Source organism: Nelumbo lutea, chromosome 4, assembly GCF_056320005.1.
Source record: "Nelumbo lutea isolate HS-2025 chromosome 4, American lotus-T2T, whole genome shotgun sequence".
Taxonomy (NCBI): domain Eukaryota; kingdom Viridiplantae; phylum Streptophyta; class Magnoliopsida; order Proteales; family Nelumbonaceae; genus Nelumbo; species Nelumbo lutea.
The window spans coordinates 87,935,949-87,959,290 of NC_142687.1; the positions used below are offsets into that span (position 1 = coordinate 87,935,949).

General features: G+C 38.8%; 2 protein-coding genes across 8 annotated transcripts in view; one reads left to right on the top strand and one right to left on the bottom strand.

Annotated features, from left to right (window-relative positions):
* Positions 1-5,655, bottom strand: part of LOC148861603 (proline-rich receptor-like protein kinase PERK13) — a 28,815-nt gene extending 23,160 nt beyond the window's left edge. For 3 of the 7 annotated variants that reach the window (XM_088985342.1, XM_088985335.1, XM_088985338.1), the window contains exon 1: positions 5,543-5,654. The gene's annotated coding sequence lies outside the window, so the exon portion shown is untranslated. Of the gene's footprint in view, positions 1-5,542 lie in introns of all 7 variants that reach the window. The other 4 variants (XM_088985333.1, XM_088985330.1, XM_088985345.1 and 1 more) reach the window with 3 other exon arrangements.
* A 2,699-nt stretch (positions 5,656-8,354) lies between these two features.
* LOC148861604 (uncharacterized) lies at positions 8,355-10,027 on the top strand. The gene is made up of 3 exons (XM_088985058.1): positions 8,355-8,615; positions 9,059-9,230; positions 9,495-10,027. Exons 1-3 carry the CDS (start codon positions 8,355-8,357, stop codon positions 10,025-10,027), a joined length of 966 nt encoding a protein of 321 aa, XP_088841184.1.
* Positions 10,028-23,342: the final 13,315 nt, after the last annotated feature.

Below are 23,342 nucleotides of genomic sequence, written 5' to 3' on the forward strand. Positions count from 1 at the left end.
AGCTACATATGTGGAATCCCTATCAGGTATACTTCTCCCTTCCTTTTGGTTTCAGATTTGGTCCAGTTTCGGTGCAAGAACGATCTTGAAAAATGCAGTTTTTCTAAAAATGGGAATACGATTCCCGAAAGGTTAAAAGAAAATATTTTGAAATTTGCCCAACCATCTAGCATGGTTCGGCCATCTATATAATGGATCTACCTTCCTTCAAGAAAATGACAAAGATGTATTAAGCATGTATGCAATCCATGAAGGCAAACCACATATAACCTTGCATGTGATCCATGATGTGGATGATGCAGGCCCTACCCATCATGAGGTGAATGGGGATAGCCTACCTAATGAGGGTCAAGCTAATGATGAAAGTGATGACCAGGATTATGTAATGAGTAATGTTTATAATTATGAACAACCAAATGAGATATACTGTGCATATCTTTCAAATGATGAGCAGGCACTATAGTTTGAGGAATTTGTACCAATAAGGGAAATGAGTACACCAAAGTTGTCAATGGGGTTGACATTCACCAATTAGAAAATATTTAGGGAAGCTTTGGCCTCACATGCAATTCTAAATGGTATCCAGTTTAACTATCTGAAGAACAACAAAGACAAGGTTATAGCTCATTGTAAGTGTAGATGACACATTTATGCTTCTTGGACGCAAATAGGGAAGCATTCCAAATCAAATCATTTGCAGAAAAGTGTGAATATGCAAGGGCTCTAAAGAATGACAAGATAAGTTCAGCATGGCTTACCAAAAAGTGCAAGCACAAAGTCATGGATGACTCGAATTTGAAGGCACTTGCATTATGTAATGAGACCCTCAAAATTACAGGGTTGATATTAGTAGGTCAACCACATATAGAGTAAAGATGAAGGCATTATGTGGTATTGAGGGGGTCCAGATTGAGCAATTCAAAAAGTTGCCTGATTATTGACATGTGTTGTTGAACTCAAACACAGGGAGTATAGTGACGATTGGGTTCAATAAAGATACTTCAAGACAGTTTCAAAGACTTTTTGTGCTTCAATGCTATGAAGGCTGGCTTCATGGAGGGTTGTCGCCCATTTATAGGGATTGATGGTTGTGTATCAAGGCCTTGTGGTGACATTCAAGAGGATGATTCCATGTGTTAAGCATAGATTTTGTGTGAGACACATGTGCTGAGTTTGATTGGCATATGGAGAGTCTCAAGTCTCTAAGCAGTGATACATTTGAATGATTATCACAATGGTGGAGACAATTAGGAGGCAGTTGATGAAGTTGGTACAAACGAGGTATCAGATGCTTGCCAATGAGAAGAGTCCTACATGCCTAAATGTTAGGAAGAGAATACCCTATCAGCAAGAGCATGCTCACAACTGTTTCCATGTGTATGCCGGGATGTTTTCATTCGAGGTGACCCAACATGATTGGAGGATGGTTGCCAATTTGCGGAGGACCTACACAAGCAAACAATTGGCATTGACCGCAATACCATGTTTTCATGCAATATCATGTATACAAATACAGAGTGTTCAATATATGACTGCGTTGACCTCATATACATAATTGCAAAATGCATATGGGTATACAGTCATATCATTGTGCCCATCCCAGATGAGACCCAATGGCCCCATGTTAAGCAACCAATCCTCATTGTCCCACTTGCCATAAGACCACAGTCGGGGAGACATAAGAAATTACGACAAAGGGCCCATATGAGGTGATTATCGGTCATTGTGTGTTGAGAAGGGGTAAGTTCATGAGATGTGCAGGCAAGTAGGTCATAGTAAGAGGGGATCTAAGGGCAGGCAAACCAATGAGTCATCATCAACAGGTGGTGGGAGTGGGGTGGTGTAGTTAATGCCCAAACTGGACATAGACAAAGTACCATGGGGTTGGGGTACAAAGAGGACAGAAAAGCATGAGGGGTTCATCAAGGGGAGGGGAGGGGGTGCATTCTCCCACAGTGTTGGAGCCAGAGTTATGCCTCTAAGTCGTAGGAGTGGACCTCCACCTCAAGCATCCAGAGAGGGGTTGAGGGGGTCTAAGAGAGATAGAGAGAGAGTTCAGAGCATGGTTTTTAAAACCGAACCGGTCAGGGGTCTGGTTACCGGTTCGAGCGATCCAACCATTCAACCTGAAAGGTCGGCCCGTTCTGAAAAAAAAATTAAAAAATTTGAAAAACTGTCAAAACCGTTTGAACTGTTCGAACGGTTAACCGGCCGGTTCAGCAGTTTGCTGACCAAAATCAATGGTTTTGGGGAAAAAGGCGGTTTTGGGGAAAAACGGAACCGATCAGGTGGCCGGTTCCCGGTTTTTCCAGTCCGGCCGTCCGGTCTGGTCTGGTTTTGAAAACCATGGTTCAGAGTTTGAGAGAGGGCCTGGGAGAGTCTGAGAGAGATAGAGAAAGGGTTCAGTGTGTGAGAAGAAGTTTAGGGGGTTAGAGAGAGAGGGTTCAAAGTGTGAGAGAGGGTCTGAAAGAGAGGCTCCAAAGTGTTAGAGGAGGGTCTGAAAGAGAGGCTCCAAAGTGTGAGAGGAGGGTCAGGGGTTTGAGAGAGAGTTCTAAGTGTGAGGGAGGGTCTAGGAGTCTGAGAGAGATAGATACCTTTTCTACCCATGCACATCTTTTCATAAGAGCATTGGGGGATCTACAAAGGAAGAAAAGGTAAATTTGGGCATATAGCATATCTAGTCATCTCTTCATAAGGTACACAGGGAAAAAGTTGTGGGCACACTCTTGCATATAGGATATTCTCTTCCTAACATTTGGGCATATAGAACTCTTCTCATTGGCAAGCATTTGATACCTTGTTTGCACCAACTTCATCAGTTACCTCCTAATTGTCTCCACCATTGTGATAAAAGTTTTGTCTCTTGTAATCAATATCCAAAGGCCTCTGAGAAGTTGTTGTAGACATCATTATTGCATGCCCTAAGCCCAAAAATTGATCTGGACCACAAAGTTGGGGGTATCTTCTTCAGTCATTCAAATGCATCACTGTTTACAGACTTGAGACTCACCATATTGCAATCAAATTCAGCAACAATGTATGCTCTGGTTGCACCCCATAAACAGTTCCTCGAGTCTATCCCCTTGAATCCTCCTTTGAAATTTGAATACTTGTGAATCACACAAAATCTATGCTCAACACCTAGAGTTATCCACTTGAATGACTCCATAAGGCACCGATACACAATGAGCAATCCTTGGTATGTTTACTCAAACAATCGAACAGAATAAATGAACTAGAATTTCTACACTAAGGATATTACGAAAATACCTTTAGTTTATCCGAAATAAATGCCCACACATGCTCCTTTGGGCCTCCAATAGCCTCAAACAACATAGACAAAAACCAACTCCAAGATTCCCTCCACTCTGACTCAACAGCAACAAAAGCAATTGGGAATATACAATTGTTCCCATCTAGTTCAACCAATAGACAGTATTTGACCAAAGTTAGGTGGCTTCAAATGGCAGCCATCAAGTCCTATAAATGAGTGACAACCCTCCATGAAACCAACCTTCATAGCACTGAAGCACAAATAGTTTCTAAAACTGTACTGGAGTATCATCATTGAACCTAATACTCTTCATTAAACAAACACATGTCAATAATCAGGCAACTTTTTGAATTGCTCAGTCTGGACCGCCTCAATACCACATAATGCCTATGCTCTATATGTGCTTGACCTACTAATATTAGTCCTGTAATCTCTGAGGATCTCATTATGTAATGTAAGTGCCTTCAAAATTCGGGTCATCCATGACTTTGTACTAGTACTTTTTAGCAAGCCATGCTAAACTTATCTTGTCATTCTTCAGACCCTTTGAAGATTCGCACTTTTCTACAAATGATTTGATTTGGAATGCTTCCTTATATTGCATCCAAGAAGCATAAATGTGTCATCCGCACTTAACCTTACAATGAGCTACAAACTTGTCTTTGTTGTTCTTAAGATAGTTAAACTGGATACCATTAAGAATTGCATGTGAGACCAAAGCTTCCCTAAATATATTCTAATTGGTGAATGTCAACCCCATTGACAACTTTGATGTACACATTTCCCTTTCTGGTACAAGTTCCTCAAACTATGGTGCCTGCTCATCATTTGTAAAATATGCAAAGCATAACACATTCGGTTGTTCATAATCATCCAACAACTCTGGCCCCGTTACATCCACTTGAGTTATACTACTAGTTGTACTACCAACACCATCATGAGAATCATTACCAGACTGGTTTGGTTCACTAAGTGGGGTATGAGTTGATGTCTGCCCACCACACTCATTGTGCCTCTCTGTATCAAAACAATCATGGGTTGGACTTATCTCATCCTCTAATGATGTAGATTGTTCATCCTCTTCATAAACATCACTCATTATGTAATCCTCATCATCACTTTTATCATGTCTAAAATGTGTCTAATTTTGGTAAGACGTGAAACTAGGTCTTACCATTATAGATCTTTTTTTATTTCTTTTGAAGGGCTACACAATTGGGGGTAACCTACCCCCCAACCTAGGTGCAGGTGGGATTCGATCCCAAGTCTCTACTATGACCAGCATGAGACCTTACCAACCAACTAGATTTGTGTTTTAGATCTCTAATCAAACCTAAAAACCCAAATGTTAGTGGGGTCTAAAAAGAAAAGTTGTTAAACCTTAGGTGTCTAAAAAGTTATATCAAACACCACCTAAGTTGAAATTTGATGGGAGTAGTGAAGGTATCCTAGAGCCTTTAGGCATTGGAAGGGTTTTCAAAGATGAGAAGAGAAAGTTCTTCCTATATTTTCCGATTCTATTGGTGTAGTTACTTCACTTAGAGCTGAGATCTTGGAGGTAATTGAAGGGTTAAAGAAGGCTAAGGAACTCAATATTAGAAAGCTATTGATTATAGGATGGTTGTAAAAGGAGGCGAATGGACTATGCAGGTCGGCTAATGAAAAAAGGAAGTTTAAATAGTTAACCCAAGGTGTGGAGATTGAGCTGCAAACCCTGCAATGGGTAAAGATAAGTGCTAACTCCTTTGCGGATACTCTAGCTAAACAAAAAGTGGGAAGGGAACAAATGTTCTAGGTTGTGTTGTAATTTTACGTTTTGCTTTTCTTCTTGAGGAGGGTTGAGAGAGTTTACAAAATATATGGGCATTGATGAAAATAATGCAAATGATGGGTCGAACAATAAAATGCATAGAATGTTGCAGAAGCATTTGGAATATCAAATTAAGATGATGATGAAGATATTAGGTTAAATGCATTTGTCGAGATGGGATTTAATAAAGTAGCAAAAGATATTACATGTTATGAGATGTTGAACAAACATATACCCAAGCTATAAAAAGTTAGCAAAACTTTCTTTTATGATTAAATTATTACATATTAAGTGCCTTTTGTGAATGGTTTAACAAGTCATTTATGATGCTACTTAAGCTATTATGAGTTTAGGTCTAATTACAAGAAGATTCACACACCCTAATGGCTGCATGCTATCTTTATATGCTATGAACATCAGATAATATTTTAGATGGATTAAAACCATCGGATGCTTACCCAAGCCTGATATTGCGTGGAATGAACATCTCATAACATGTATAATCAACATGATAGGACTCCCCTTTAATCTCTGGAATGAACGGACCTTAGGAAGAATCGTCAGAGCCCTAGGGGGTGTTCTTCTGGAGCTTACTGTGGAGATCAAAGTTGCAGGGATGAAGCCTGAGAACCTGCCTCGTGCATTCGACATTCTCTCAGATGGAGCCTGGTACAAGATTTGGCTGGCGTCGGAAGTTGAGGCGTCTCTTTGGGGAAGACAACCAGAGGTAGGGGACGATGGTAAGGCAGCAGGCTGGAGCACAAGTGGCACCCAGGGAATGGTGAAGAAACCTGCTGCACGTGAAAGAGTAAAAGGGGAGAATGAACAGTCGTAGGGGATTTCCACTTCTCGAAGCTTACCTTTAAAAGCAATTAATTCAAAATTTTTTTAATTAAAATCAAGATCTTTAGGTGGCCCTTCCTATGCTGACGTGGCCAGAAGAGGTAGTAGTAACTCGGCGGGTCTTAACAGGTTTACCACTTCTGAACCGGCTGTTAGGGTGGCGAACTAAACTATGGACCACATACCACCATTAGTGGGCCACGTGACGACTTAAGTCATCACGTGGGGCGGGACAAATTCAAAGAGACAATAGACGAAAACTTTCATCTATCTTCTTCCAGAATAGGGGTGGCCAATTTGTTTGACTCTCAGAAAACGCGAACAGGTGGAGGAAAGCGTCCCCTGAGCTGGAACCTTCGTCCGGACTTTGGCGAGCGGGCTTCCAATGTAGCTGATCGCCCAAACCCGCGCTACAGTAGGGGTAAAATAGAAGAAAGAGAGGAGGAAGACAAAGGGTGGATAAGCTGCAGCATGGAGAGTGATGAAGAGGGGAGTTCATAAGACTGTACAAGTTTGGATGGTTTGGTAGAGGAAGGTTTCCAGGAAGGACAATTCAGAGAGGCATTAAATCTAGAGCAGTTCTTTCTTGAAGATCCGATGGGTGTACAGAAGACAGATTTGGAAGCTCCGGTGAACATGAACAGGGTGGACCAAAGGTCAAATTCGGACAAGCCTTTACCAAGGTTTAGCCCCATGCAAGTATCTGATAAGGTGTTAGATCATGCTAACCCAGTAACCCAGATCTGAACAAGGGTACATCACAGAGAGGTGGACAACCGGGTAAAGAAAAAGGTATTTGTGTAGACCAATTGACGGGGAATATTTCCCTCCAACCCTCCAATTGCTCTTTACAGGGTTTGAAAACCAAACCACCCTCCTTTGCCCCTTTCCCACAACACCCAGTTGAAACCAGATAACATTGACAACTCAATTCAGTTTTTGCTACTGAGGAGTGTTCTGTGTACCTTGTTCCATATTCCCTTTCCAACCAAGAGTCAAAGGCCCATGGACAAGAAGCCACAATGAGAATACAGGGGGAGGATGGGGAGACAGTAGTGGGAATACATTGCAGGGATAAAAGGATCTGCGGTGTCATTGAGAGGATAATGGGTGAAGTGGAGAGGAATGAATTGCAAAAGGGAGGGTGCAAACGGGACAGAAAGAGTTCCTAGTGGAGAGAATGAGATAAGGAATGAGGAGAGGTTTAGGTGTGGAGAGTTGGGAAAACTAGATAAAGGGGAAAATTGTAGGGAAGATTCAATGGCAGAACTTGTGGGAAAGCTGGGGTGTAAACTGAAGAACCCAAATGATTTAAAAGTATTTTTAAAAAAAAATGATAATAGAAAGATTAAGAAAAGAAAATTGAGTGAAGTTGAAAGATTAAAAAGAGATTGAGGGGGATAAGAAGTTTGGGGCCCAAGGGGATAGAAGGAAAGGGCTTAAGTAGATTTTGTTGGTGATAGGGCTGCTTCTTGCAAAATTGTAATGAGAATCCTATGTTGAAATTTGAGGGGGCTGGGTAATGCTAGAAAGTGAGCAACAATCAAAGAGGTGATTAAGAAGTTCAATCTAGATGTGGTATTACTTCAATAATCCAAAAGAATGGATTTTGACTGTAGATGGGCGAGAAGTGTCTGGAGAGCTAGGGGATTAAGTGGGTGGCTGCTCCGTCGTGGGAGTCCTCAAGTGGGATTGTGACATTGTGGAAAGAATATGTGCTTATAGGATTGGAGGAGTTGATAGGTGATCATTCTGTTTCTTTAAAGTTCAAGCAGGTGGAAGATGGTTTTGAATGGGTACTAACAAATGTTTATGGCCCCAACGATTATAGGCAAAGAAAGAAATTGTGGGAAGAGTTGAGTGATATTATGGGCTTTTGGGAAGGACCATGATGTGTGGGAGGGGATTTTAATATAGTGAGATTCGTAGAGGAAACCAACAACCCTAGATAGAGAGTGACAACAAGTATGAAGAACTTTAATCAGTTTGTGGGTACTTTTGAGCTTAAAGAACTTCCACTACTTAACAATACCTTCACCTAGTCCAACCTCCAATCAAGCCCAATATGCTCTAAGCTGGACATGTTTCTTTTTTCTACAGATTGGGAGGAACATTGGAGTAACTTAACATCTAGGGTGCTTCCGAAGCTTACCTGACCACTGGCTTATAGTAATGTGTAAGGAGGAATTGAGAGGTGATGGTCCTGCCCCGTTTAGGTTTGAAAACATGTGGTTGATCCATCCGGGATTCATTGAGAAAATCAAGGAGTGGTGGGAGCACTATAATCCGCAAGTACAGTGGGAAGGAATGAGGTTCCATAAAAAGCTCCAATTCTTAAAATCCCAAATAAAGGAGTAGAACAGGTTGGAGTTTGAGAGAGTATAGGAAAGGAAACAGGTGTTGGTAGAGCAAATAGAATAACTGGATATGAAGGAAGAAAGGCGTCTTTTTGGAGAAGAAGACAGAGAAAAGAGATGGAGCTTAAGGAAGCAAATGGAAGATCTATTATTGCTTAAGGAGGAAATAAATTGGAGGCAGAAATCTAGGTGTAAATGGTTGAAGGAGGGGGACAGAAGCATCAGGTTTTTTCGCTTAGTGGCAAATGGTAGAAGAAGGAAGAATTTCATATCAAAGTTGGAGATTGAAGGAGCAGTTATATCCTACCCAATAGAAATAGCAGAAGCCTTTGTAAGTCATTTCAAATCTATTTTCAAAAGACCTTTAAATGAAAGGATTTGGATTAGCCAACTCTAAGTATAAAAAACAGAGAATGGTTAGAAAGGAGATTTGAATTGGAGGAGATAAAGGAAGCAGTTTTTTCAATGAATAGAACAAAAGCTCCAGCTCCAAATGGGCTTACAATGGATTTTTATCAAGATTGTTGGGGTATTTTGGAGGAAGATGTTGGGTCAGTATTTGAGGAATTCCACAAAAGGGGAATAATTAACTCGGGCTTGAACTCCACTTTCATTGCTTTGGTTCCTAAGAAGAAATAAGCATCATAACCAATGGACTTTAGACCTATTAGTTTGGTGAGCAATTTGTACAAAATAATTGCAAAAGTGTTGTCTATAAGGTAAAAGAAAGTTTTTCCTTCCATAATTGCACCTAATCAAGGCACTTTTGTGAAGGGAAGACAGATTACCAATCAAATCTTGATTGCAAGTGAGAGTTTGAAGAGCTTTAGGAAATCCAAGAAGAAGGGAGTGGTGTGTAAACTAGACTTGGAGAAGGCTTATGACATGATTGATTGGTCTTTTCTGTTGGAGGTGTTGAAAAGTTTTAGTTTTGGAGACAGCTGGTGTAAATGGATTTGGGGTTGTATTAGAAGTTGCCACTACTCTATCTTGGTGAATGGAAATGTGGTGGATTTTTTCCCCACCTCGAGAGGAATAAGACAAGGAGATCCACTATCCTCCTTTCTTTTCACTTTGATTGCTGACGTACTTGGAAGATTGATTCAGAGAGCAAATTCAAGGAATTTAATAAAATGATGGAGAATAGGAAGGGAGGAGATACCACTTACACATCTACAGTTCGCAAATGACACAATCCTATTCTGTGAAGGTGGGGACATCAATCGGATTATGAACTTAAAATTGGCAATACAACTCTTTGAGCGAGTATCTAATCTCAATGTGAACTTGGATAAGAGTACTTTGACGGGTGTGAATTTGAAGGAAAGGGAGCTTAATGAGTATGCAGGTGTGTTAGGGTGTGCAAACTCGGATTGGCCTATGACTTACTTAGGCCTCCCCCTGGGGGATAACCCTAAGAAGGTAAGCTTTTGGAATCCGGTGGTAGAGAAATTTGGGAAAAGGCTTGCTTCTTGGAGGAAAAATTATCTTTCCTTAGGGGGGAGAATCACTTTGATTAGATCAACCCTAGCTAATCTTTTTGTGTACTTCCCATCAATGTTTAAGATCCCCACAAAGGTCTCTAACACTTTGGAAAAGCTTATGAGGGATTTCTTGATGGAGCCTGGAGAGGAGAAGTTGGACCATATGGTGAAATGGGAGGTGGTAACTAGAGGTAAAAAGCTAGGAGGTATTGGGATTGGGAATATTAGGAAAATGAACATGGCATTGTCAGGGAAATAGTTATAGAGGTTTCCCTTGGAAAGAGACCAGTTGTGGACAAAGATTGTGGCTAGCATACATGGGTTGGAAGACAATGGTTGGGAACCTAGAATCTTGGCAAGGGCTACAACTGCCTCTCCTTGGTTAGCCATACACAAACTGCTTCCAATCTTCTCCCCTTGTATCAGGTATGGTCTTAATTCCGATAATAGAATAAAATTTTGGGAATAACATTGGGTCGGGGACTCACATCTGATGGACCAATTTCTCTCTTTGTATGCTCCATCTGTTTTGAAAAATTAACCCATAACTTCCTTTTTAAGCCCCTCAAACTCTCCTTCAGGGTTTGGGTGGAACCTAGGTATGAGAAGGGCAATTAGGGATACAAACTTGAACCACATTGTGTCTTTGTTAGCCATCCTTGAAAATGTATTCTTGGATCCTAATAAGGTCACCAAATATTGGGTTCCTTCCTCTTCAAGTGTTTTTTCTTGTGCTTCATTTTTTGGGACTTCAACTCAGTCTTCTGATCCCATTTGATTGTATTTCCCGGTTAAAGAAATATGGAGTAGGCACATTCCTCCTCAAGTTGGTAGTTTTTGCTGGGAAACTTTCTTGGAAAGAATTAACACAAATGACCTACTTCAAAAGAAGAGACCCAATTCTTGTTTACTTCCTAATAAATGTACTCTTTGTAAAGTTGACGGGGAAACTGGTTACCACCTTATGGTTACTTGTTCGGTTGCTAAATCTGTTTGGAAGTGGGTTTTTTCTCTTTTTGGATGTGTTTGGGTACCCCCTAAGGGTGTCCAAAGCTTGTTCACTCATTTTTTTAGATGGCCGAAGAAGAGAGGGAAGACTATGTGGAGAAGCATTAGAGCTGCAGTGTGTTGGTCTCTATGGGAAGAAACTCATGAATATTTTCAAATAAGGAAAGAACCATTGAAAACTTATTAGATCTAATTCTGTTAAGGGTGGCACATTGGTTGAAAACTATGGAACTATTCTTAGATTATTTTGTGGCTGATTTGGTAAGAATTTTGAAGGAGATAGCTTCCTCTGCCCTCTGTAAGAGGACATGTAGTCCTTCATGGTCTCCTCCTCCCTCTGGGTTCATAAAACTGAATTTTGATGGTAGCGGTTTAAGGAACCCAGGGCCTTCTGGGATTGGGGAAGTGTTCAGGAATGAGGAGGGGGCTATCATTGCTATGTTCTTAGGCCCAGCTGGGGAAGGAGACTCTCTTAGGGCTGAGATTCTTGCAACCTTAGAATGTATCCAAAGAGCAAGGGAGTTGAGCATCAGATGTTTGGTCATTGAAGGTGACTCGGAGGTGGTGATTAGGTGGCTAAAGAAGGGAGACAGCGGTTTATGGAGTTATAACAATGAGAAGAATAAATTCAAATGGCTGAGTATGGATATTGTGGTTCATTACAACTGGGTGAAGATGACTGCTAATTCTTTTGTTGATGGGTTAGCAAAGCAAGGGGTAAATAGGGATTCAGATTTTTTGTCTAATTTTTTACTTTTTTCCATTATGTTCTTTTGGTGGGGAGTTAAGTCTTTTTACCTCCCCTTTGTACCTAAGCTTCACATAGTTTCGTATCATTAATAAAGTTTTTGGTTATTGATAAAAAAAATGGAGGATAGGAAGGGAGGAGATACCTCTTACCCATTTACAATTTGTAGATGGTATGATATTGTTCTGTGAAGGTGGAAATCTGAGATGCACCAAAAACATGAAACTGGTGATACAACTCTTTGAACAAATGTCCAACCTTAAGGTGAACTTTGAGAAAATTTGTGTAGTGGGAGTGAACATGGAAGAATGGGAGATTAGAGAGTGTGCAGAGGTATTGGGTTGTGAAGTGTCAAGTTGGCCCTTGAACTATCTAGGTTTACCACTAGGAGACAACCATAAAAAAGAGAGTTTTTGGAATCCAATGGTGGAAAGGTTTGAAAAGAGACTTGGTGGAAGGATTACACTCATTAGAGCCACCGTAGCCAATTTACCCATTTACTTCTTGTCGGTGTTCAAGTCTTCAAGATTCCAGCAAAGGTGTCCTATAGATTGGAAAAGGTGATGAGAGACTTTCTATGAGAGTCAGGAGAGGACAAAAGGGACCATAGGGTGGGTTGGGGGTGGTTAGTAGGAGTAAGAAGTTAGGAGGGTTGGGGCTTGGGAACATTGGAAAAAGGAATGAGGCTTTATGGGAAAATGGTTGTAGATGTTCTCTTTAGAGAAGGAGAAACTATGGACTAAGATAGTGGCTAGCATTCATGGGTTGGAGGTAGGGGTGTCAATGGACCGATTTTGGATTGGACCTCGTCCAATTCGAAGGTGTTATGGATGAATTGGACTATTTAAATGGTTGTATGGACTTAGACCGGTCCAAATATAAATGGTTCATATATATTGTGGATCAAATTTGGACAAAACCATTGATTGAAAGGGGCCTGGTTCTCATTTGAAGATTTTAGAAGTTTCTTCAAAGACTTAGGGTTCCACTGCTCCTTTCGGCGACTGAACGAACAACCAAACAAGGTTTTCTCTCTAGCGATATTTCCCCAGCTCCGGCGGTACTTGCAGTGGCATTCCCCTTTCTCCGAAAATTCTAACTATTTTCTCCCATTCTCTCCTCTCTCTAAAATGGTGTTTATTATTCCATCATTCCATTGTTACCCAGCAACCGGCGGCACTCCGTCTTCTCTCTAGTGATCCTATATCTAGCGATTCTCTGTCTCACCTCTCTTTCTCTCTCTCTCTCCAGTAGTAGGCTCCCCCCTCATTCAGGTATTTTCTCTCTCCTCTGTCTCTCTAGCATACATTGGCAAAACAAGGGCCATAGGAGGATTTCCTCTAGAAGGAATTAGTGTATATGTTCATTTTATTGAGTCCAGTTCCCTAGTCATTAGAGAACTAATAGTACCAGTGGTCCCTATCCTAATAGAGACTCCCCGACCCTTGATAGCTTCAAGTTTCTGAACCACGATGTGCTCCGAATCTCAACAAAGGTTCGAAAAAGATCTGCTTAGCAGCAAAGAAACTCTAACTTTGAAAGCGCTACACATAGGCTACTATTACTCAATGAACATAAAAATGAATTATAAGCTTGCTTATGTACTTTGTAGTTCAAATATGGCAGTAATAGTATCTAAATCTAAGAAGTTTAAGTTGGAGATATTGCAGTTGTTGCCAAGGAAAGGAGAAGAAAGGATAAACAAAACTTTTTTTTTCTTATTTCCGCCACTAACAACTGCAATTATACATGAACAAAATTTGGGAACAACTGTAAACTCTCGAGAAAATTAGGTAAGCATGAAAAGACCCATGACTTGCTAGAGTATGTGAAAAGGACAGTCAAACAACCAAACCCGAAAGCAAGTATAAGAGGAAAATCAGATTTCTAAAACGATACCTGAATATTTTTGCACTAGATGCTTGATTTTTTTTCTTTTTGGACTTTGGGATGGGCCTGGAACTATTGAAGGTTGTGTTTTGGACGAAAGCTTGGCAATTTGGAATAACTATTGAAGGTTGTGTTTAGCACATGACACCTTATCCCATTTAGTTTGTTTTAGTGGGGCTTTTATTATCAATGTTCAAAAGAGGCCCAGGCCTGTATTCCTTAGCAAGGATGTCAGTGAGGCCAGGGATGAAACATCCTTCAAAATGTATCTACTATCTTTGTTGCAAACTTTTGCAGTTAATTAAAACACTAGTGGCAGAAGCAAGGCCAATATGACAATTTTGGTTATTAATCCTTTTCAACTTATTTTTGAGGAAAAAGTTAAAAAATTATGGTAGATATTAACCCCCAGTCATTTTAGTTGTTTTTTATTCCTTTAGTCATAATATGGTTTTTTTACCCTGTCTTCTCAACTCTTCATTTGGTTCAGGAGCATGTATTAAGTAGAAAAGAGCCCATAGCAGAAAAACAACCTTGTATGCTTCCTTGAACTGGTGCTAATTGATAGTCTTTCAAACTTAACATACACTGTAAGATAGTCATGAACTAGACTGTGGTAGATTATCTAACAAAAGTTGTAGAATCACTTTTCAAAAGACAAAGATGTTTGGTCCCTAATCTGGTTCAATGTCTTAGTTTCGCTGGATAAGTCCCATAGGTCAACCCTGGTTGTCCCCAAATCAATAAACAATATTAGTCAATGGGAATGAATGTGCATCAACTGGCAATAGACAATATATCTTATATTACCTATTCAGGAAGCTTCCATAACAGCTTAGCATTTGCGGTTAGATGGTTCCTTGAGATGGTATTAGAGCCTTTTTAACAAAGTGATCTAGTGTTTAATTTTTGGGTGATTTGGTCTGAAAGGAATTATTAACACCTCATTTATTTACAAATAAAATAGACAAAGTAGTTTTTTTGTGATATTGTCACTTTGGCCTTTTATATTGATATTGTCCCAAATTTTAATCCATTTGCATAGATTTTCAATCTTTTGATCAGTCTTGCAGGGTATTAAATTCATCATCTAATAGTTATGGCAAGCTGGAGAGTTTTGTAGCACCTTGGAACACTAGTAAAAGTTGGGACAAAGGTCTCTTATTGATGAGTTTTTTGTTAACAAGGATAAACTGGACTTGGATTGGATTGGACCCAATTCGGTCCATTTGCAAGTTAATTGGATTGGATTGGATTGCAGCAGATGTTTATGTACTTTTTAAAATACTTTGGTTTTTTTCATGTAATTTTGATGTTTCATTCACTTTGGATTGGAATGTTGGATTGGACCCAATCCAATCCATTTGCATGTTAATTGGATTGTATTTGATTGCAGTAGATGTTTCTATATTTTTTTAATATTCTCTAGCTTTTTTCCATGCAATTTTGATGTTTCATTCACTTTGGATAGGAATATTGGATTGGACCTAATCTGGTCCATTTGCATTTTAATTGGATTGGATTGCAACAGGAGTTGTAGTTTATATTCTAGATTTCTAATGTTATTTTGGTGATTCATTCACTTTGGATTGGATTGGACCCAATCTGGTCCCTTTGCATCTTAATTGGATTGGATTGGATCAAATTCAGTCCATTTGCATTTTAATTGGATTGCATTGGATTGCAACAAGGGTTGTAGCTTGTGTTTTTATATATTTTCTGGATTTCTAATGCAGCAGGTGTTGTAGGTTTATTTTACATATTTTCTGAATTTCTAATGTAATTTTGGTGATTCATTCACTTTGGATTGGATTGGACCCAATCTTGTCCATTTGCATTTTATTAAGACCTGAATGGATTACAAATGGTATTGTAATTTTTTAATATAATTTTTTGGATTTTTCATGTTATTTTGGTGTTTATTCGATTTGGATTGGATTGGACCCAATCTGGTCCGTTTGCATTTTATTTGGACCGAATTGGACTTAGTTTGTATGGATTTGGTCTAATCCATTTGTGAATGGACCAATATAGGATTTGATTGGATAAACGAGGAAACTATGTGATAGGAGAAACAAAACATGGTCTGACAGGTGCATCAAGACTCATAACTGTAACAAACAATGCAAGGACTGGGAGTAATGGAGCAGGCATGCTACTGCTACTTCAATTGCTGAAGCATGAAAAGGCTTTCATCCAACCCATCAAATAAATTCTCAAATCAGACTATGACCAATATAATAAGTCTGATGATGTTGAGTGAATATCCAACTAAAATCTAATAAATGGTAAAAAGCAAGATTGGTCAGTAGATTCTTAGGTTGACCTTACCATGTGGAACTATTGAGTTTGGAATGACTGATGTGTTGATCTTAGATAGACGGAATAGGCTGAAATAACAAAACCAAGGTTTTAATAGGTCAAAACCATCCAACTGTGCTTCTTGGATGACCAAAGACCAATACATCCATTAAGAAGCATTGGGTCATTATACTCAAGAAATTTATCATTGGAAGTCTGTCACTGCTTATTCTTTTTCAGTTCCATATGCTAGCTCCGTGCAAGCTCACCAAAGATTCTCATAGTAGGCTAATAATCACGCTAATAGTAAGAGACCCAAATTCAATAACAGAAGGGAAAGAACATATGTACAAATCAATCCCCAACTTCAAATCTTAAACCATATTTAAGTGTCAAATGCCCCCTTCTCACCAACTAAACACCAATAAGTTAAAAAACAAGCATTAAAGGTCTAAAACAATCAGAACCCTCATAAAGATTCTCATAGTAGCTCAACCAAGTTGCATAGAATAAACTTGGGTCCCAAGCTTGGTCTACTGGATGCTAGAACTCAACATTATTACCAGAAAAATAAAAAGCTACAAGAAAATAGAAAACAAAGCAATATTATTTTTTTTAAGTTCCTTTTTGCCATCTTAGGTTTCTCAACCAATGTTCGTTAGCGGTGGGGCCTTGGAGGTAGATTGGCGAAAAACCCTAAAAATGTAGGTGCAGATATGATCATAAAACCCCTTTCACTCTTCAATTTCCCATCTGAACCCCCTTCCATCCTTTCATCGGCGCATTGGGAGAAAACACTACAATCCACCATACACAAAATAGTAATTGTAGATTATAAAAAATGATAAATAGGGTTAGAGCAACACCTTCCCTCGGTGGAACGATGCTCTACAACTTTCCCTAGAGTCCATGAACTCGTGTGGAATCTTGGCGTCTTCTTTGCGATCGTTAGAAACAAACTGTCCCCTCTCAATCGGTCGATTCACGCCTGGTACGAAGCTTTCTCAAACGAATAATGCTGGTATGGAGATTTCCTAAGTCGAACATGCTGGCAATTACCATGCAGTTCTCATCCTGCGTTCTTGAATTGAGTTCGAGGCAGTTCTAGAACGGAATGTTGGTGCTACACTGGGGAGTGAGGGGAGTTTTCTCTGAAGTTGTTTGTTTGGCCTTCCTACTATCCAACGCAAATGCTACACTACGGGGGAAAGTCTAGTTGAGAAAAGCGGAGAAGTAGTCAAAATTATACTTAACTCTTTGAAAGCTCTGAAAATGAAACATGAATTAGATGGTTTAAGAAATCCAATTGTCCTGCTGTAATGGCATGAATAAAAAGTATGTGGTGGTGGGTTAAAGGTGATTTTAACATTGAGAGGGCTAACAATGATATATTGTGGAAGTGTGGATATCATTCTCGAGGGAAAAGGGTTTGTTGAAAGTCCAAAATGGAGAACCAAGGTCCATCGAGCAATATCCTCTTTTGCTGGTAATAAGCATAGCGGTAGGAAAAAACCTAAAAATAGGAGGGAAAATATTCAAAGACCGATCGTAAGAAGTTTGAAAGTAGCATGATGACTGAAATAGAAAAACCAGGGGAGTATGGTCCATGGATGAAGGTGCAAATAGGGGATGAAGGAGATAGGTTTATGAATGTAAAAGCAAAATCAAAACCTCAAAGAAGGGAGAGAGTCCTTTTTGGAGCGATAGTGTTACCTTGGTGGCTGATGAGAACAATGAATAGGGGATACGAGAGACAATGCTTCACATATCGCAAGGAGATGCCAAAGAAAAAAAAGGAAATAGTGTGGAAAACCTCTCTAAAAAGGAAACTATTTCAAGAAATGGAGGGTTCAAAAGAGCTCACATCGTCTATCCCATCCAATGACAGCCGAACACGCCACCCTCCCTAGATGATTTGCAACCCTCGCCTCCTGTAAGAACATGGGAACCTGACTACTATACTGAATTTGTTAGCTCTTTCCATGAAGAACATTGGAGAGAAAATTGAGACAAAGACCCCTTGGATGACGACAAAACATTTTTCTCGTTACTTTTGATGGAAAATGGTTTGTATTAGTTAATTAATCAACAAGAACGCACTTGATCATGCTTGTTAAGCTTGTCTATGTTTATGATTTTGTTTGGATCATTTGTAAACTCAAAAAATTCTGATTTCATCTACAATGGCTTTTGAGGTGTTGACTTGAGCATGGATAGTCTAGAACAGATAACACCAAGCAGCCTATTGATGTTAACCAATTGCTCTACACAGTAGTCAGGTCATGCCTTTTACCCCTATTCATTCTAATTTAAGAATCAATCGAACGGTGAAGTCTTCTTTTTCACTACTAGTTTCGTGTTTGACATTATCCGTCAACGCGAGTACTCAATATCGACGGCAATGAAATGGCTTTCGTGATTGCACCGTTAAAAGACCTCCCGAGATCTCTACCAATCCAATCTCTAGGATTTTTCAACGATTCCAACAATAGAAACTCATCGGCCATGTTGTTGCAGTTGAACTACACAATTGAGAATATTGAATTTGCTGATGTAGGTATTGATGTTAACAACTCAACGGATGTTGCTTCTACACCATGTCTTATTTTACTAATAAAAATGGTAGGCACAAGAACCTAACCTCAAACGTGAGACACTACGATGGTTTCAACACTCAAATTAATGTCACATTAGCTCTGGTTATATTGGTAGAGGAGATTTGGACCGAAGAAGGAAGAGAGAGAATGAGAAAAGAGAAATAAGGGAGTTAATTGGATTAATCAGAGGCTGCAGAGTTGTCTTCGACTATGGATATGATTCGCGATGCATGTGCAAAGGGGCAGTGGAGAGGGAGGATAAGAGAAGAGAGAAGGACGGTGAGGGTTGCTACGGCTCGAACTCAGTTGTAGAATCATCTTCGATGACAGTGAATGAGTTTCACGGTTTGATGTCAGTGAAAGCGAAGAGGCGGTGGGGAGGGAGGGGAAGAGAATAGCAGGAATGATGGAGCGAAGGGAGAGGTAGGCTCATGTCAAACATATTTGATAAAAGGGTAAATTACAAAGACTCCTGTACTATGGGGTCTGTAATAAAGACTCTTGTACCGTGAGACAAAAACCTCATTTCGTTAGATTTTCATTGAGTTCCATCGTTGTAATATTTTTTAATTCCCATACTACTCTTGTAATAACTATTTCGTAGGGCTGTTCATAAGAAGACCCAACCTGACCAAACCGATCCAACCCGAATCGGTCGGGTTTTCTTCAGCACCGATCGGTTTCGGGTTGTAAAAAATCATAAATCGATGATTCGGGTCGGTTTCGATTTTCACCAACTTAGTAGTTAGTAGTTAGTTCATATTTAGTATTTACAACTTACTTAGTTCCTACTTAACTAAGTTGTCTTTATCCTAGTTACAACCTAACTTAATTTCTAATATTCTAGTTATGAATGACATTAATGGCAAGTATTGTAAGACAACTAGACAAAGAATTTTTTTGGAAAATTTTAAAGAAAGTAATCAAAGGATCCTAGTTTTTATGATCTTTTACACAAAATAGGCAACCAATTACAATTAGAATTAGGTGTCATTTTTTACTTAGATTAGAAGGTTTCTTAAAATATACAAAATTCAGTATTCTTTCTCTAATACAATTTGACTTTCTATTTTTTTGATAACTTCTATTCTAACTTGGTCCGACCCCTACCAATTTCAGTCTTCTTTCTCTAATAGAATTATGTGTCCTTTTTTACATCAAATTTCAGTCTTCTTTCTCCAACCTACCAATTTATTACCATGGTTGAACTTAGAGCCGAACCCGACCCAACCCGACTCAAACCAACCAGGTCGGTTTTGTTTAACACAGGGTCGATTTCGGTTTCAATTTCAGGTAACCCGACCAGGTCAGGTTGGTTGAAAAAAATTTCAGTAAACAGACCCAACCTGACCCGTGAACAGCCCTACTATTCAGACAATTGAGAGAAAAGTACTATTCATCTTCTCTGACCTCACAATACACGAACAACAACAGAGATAATCCCTTCTAGCTCAGATTCCTTTACATTTCTCTCTCTCCCCTTGATCTCTCTTCTTCCTCTTCTTCTTTCTCTCTTATTCCACTCTCCTCTCCTTTCATGCTTTTGGGCAAGGGTCCGGGTGGTCATGTGGCGTCTCTATTCCCTGAGCATCCTTTCGTCAATGAGAATAAATGATGGGTAACATTCATCAAGGACTCTCCAAAGCCACCTCTAGAGAGAATAACTTATACTTTTCTAGTAATCAACTTGTCTTCAAGCATCGCCCTTGTTGTGTGCGGATCTAGTAAAGCTGATGTTATGCATAGAGTGCTTGGGAATCAAGAAAATTCTGATTTGTTGCCTATTCAAATTGTTTCACCTGAAGGGAAACTAACCTGGTTCCTGGACAAGCCTGCATCTTCTAAACTGTAGGAACATTCATGCTAGTAGTAGTGTGAGTTTGGTAAGATATTCAATAAATTATCTCTCATATTCAGAGGAACCTGGAGATGGAGATGGAAGTATTTTTTATTGTCAACCAGAGTTCAATTTGTTGGGATGGTATCGAGCTATCATAAGGTGATGATGATAGCATTGGAGAAGGTTGTTGATAGTTTTATTATGTTCAATATAGGTTCTTTGTTATTTGATGGATCAGTACCAATTCTAGAGACCTTTCTTGAACAAGAAAGGAAAGAGTGTAGATTGTGGACTTCAGTGCAATGAAAAATGCATGTAAGTTTGGTGATTTTACTTTTTTCTATTCAATTTTAAGAATCTCCTAAGACCTGATTTATTGTAATGAACAAGTATGGCTACGAAAGTAGATTTGGGAGTTTGGTTCTAGAAAGCAAAAACAAGTAGTAATATGTCTTATAGGACATTTTCAGCCCAATAAAATTTTCATAAGTGCCTCAATTATCAATGAAAAAACTTTATTAAAATGAGTAGGAATACCCCTGAAGGATGAATTACTGGCTCTTCTTTAGAGTCTAAAGCGAATATTCTCATTGGATTGGTCTAGTTTGATTGTGGAAAGTGACTACCAAGTTGTGAGTCATTGTCTCTCCTTAAAAGAAGATGGTCCTTGGACCCTTGGTCCTATCATTAAAGAAGAAATATCTCTATCAGCAAAGTTGAACTATAATTTCAATTCAAAGGAAGAAGGAATGGAGGGAGAGAAAAAGCCAAAGGAGGGGGGTATGCTCAAATTAGCTGCTGCAACGAGTTGTGGTGGCTATGGCCGAGAGGAATGAAGAACAGAGGAAAGCGATAAGAAGGAAGGGGAATAGGAGATATCAGGAGAGAGAGAGAGAGAGAGAGAGAATGTGAAGGAATCTAAGGTAGAGAGGATTACCACTGCTACTGTTTGTGTATTGTGAGGTCGGGGAAGATGAACAGTGTTTTCTCCCAATTGTCCGAATAATTATTACAAGGGTAGTATGGGGATTAAAAAATATTGCAACAACAAACTTCAACGGAAGGCTAACAGAAGGGGGTATTTGTCTCACGATCATAATATACGGGGTCTTTGTGGCAAAATAAAGTACAGGGAATCTTTGTCACAAACCCAATATTATAGGGGGATCTTTGTAATTTACCCTTGATAAAACTTAGCATCCACACTGTCGTTAGAACTTTAGCTCTGTTAGTTTCAATTTGACATAGGAGGGTGTGATGTGTTTGAGCATAGTTGAATGATATTTCTGTTGCTAGGGTTGTGTTTGGTTGCAATGCAAACACAAATATGTACAATTGTACATTGCATATTTGCTCTCTTTTTAGTTCATGAATATAAACGCTGTTAAGATTTTTAATTGTTTTTGTACTCATCTTGCTTGTTTGAAATCGATGTTAAGTGTAGGTCTTATCATTAAATGTTCCAATTACCTTATGTTCAAATGCTTTTAACTTTAGTTAAAAAGTTGATTATCAAAATAATACAAAATTGTATCCAAAAAAATAGATACAATAATGCTTTCTTTTTAGAGTGTAAAAATGTAAAAAAATGTGTTATTGATTTGATAATCATTACTTTTTTTTTTTTTTTTACATTTCATTACTTTTGATACAATCATTACATTTTTTTTACTTTTGATCTGAATTAGATCTAGACTCTTTTAACAATTAAACATTATCCTCTTGAGAGGATAAGTGCTCCATATCCAATACCAAATTCAAATTTGACCCAAATCACATGACAACACTTAAAGTTGTCATGTGACAACTTAATTAATCTTATTAATATTGGGCCTTTTGCTCATTTTTTTCAAAGGCTCATAACCCTAAGTTTTGCATGGCCACTTTAGGCCTAATATTGTATGGTGTGTGGCCCTACAATCTTAAGCCCATAAGGTCGGAGGGTCCGAACCCACCTTTAAAAGAGGTTAAGTTGAATTCACTACTCAGAGTAGTGAACCCCTGATCAAATAAGCATGGGCTCAGTCTGGCCCAACATTTACACCTAAATGATCATTGGATTCAGCCACCCTATGAAGACTTAAGGATAATGAACTTAAGTGGGATAAATCCAATCATGTAATCAACCCTGTAATGGTCTTTTATACTTAACCTCTTGGCCCATAATGATCACAACACTGCTTGACAGGGAAGGATCTTTCCCTTAATTGCAAGGTGCAGTGCTATACTCTCTGCTTAGATGGATCACAAGATTAAAACCTTTTGCAAACTTTTTTCATAAAATAGTAGTATATAACATGTTAATACATTTTTATTAAAATGTATTTCAAATACAGTTGAAATCCACTATCGACAGTTTAGGTTTTCACTAGAGAGAGTGTAAACCCTGATATTCACTTTGTCCTATAAAGATGTCGATCCTAACACTATGATCACCCGCTTAGGTGAACTCACAAATTGCCCCAACATGCTCATGTGTTAACCCTTGATGGGTCTCACTAATTGGCACATCAAAAATAGCTGAGTCCAACACCTAATGCAGTAACATAATCAAGTTAGTGGTTATGTGTATTTTTTCAGTTTTGCCCATTTATCTCCAAGGTATAGGGCATAATTGGAAATCAGTTCAGGTTCAGTGTTTCTTCCAAACACACATTGACTGTGCTTGGGGTATAACCCTAACAGTAGAGACAAGTTGTTCCAATTGTTTAACAATACACAAGTGTCAGCCTTGGCAGGACAAACTCACCAAGTCTATCCAACAATTGAGAACATTTTAAACTAACATGAGTCTCATAAGTATTTAGTTTAAGGGGTAATTAATAGAAAACATACTAATATAAACATGAAACAATAAATGTGCTTTATCCATTTATAAATAAATGTTTATGTACATCAATCCGATTGGAGATAAGGGCATATACTGTATAACGTTGAACTCCATTCATTTTATTCTTCATGTGGCAATAAAAAAAGCATTTAGAGTAACCATAGCCACAGTTTCAAAATTCAAACTCTTAATAATTATGTAACACCAAGTAACCAATTAATTGCAATAGATTAACCATAGAAAATTATGATTTAAGAAATAAAAATAAGGACTTACCTTGGCCATTGATCACTTGGTTAGCGGATTGTTAGTCAATTACAAACTTCAAAGTTCAAACCAAACTCTATTTTGTGTTATAAT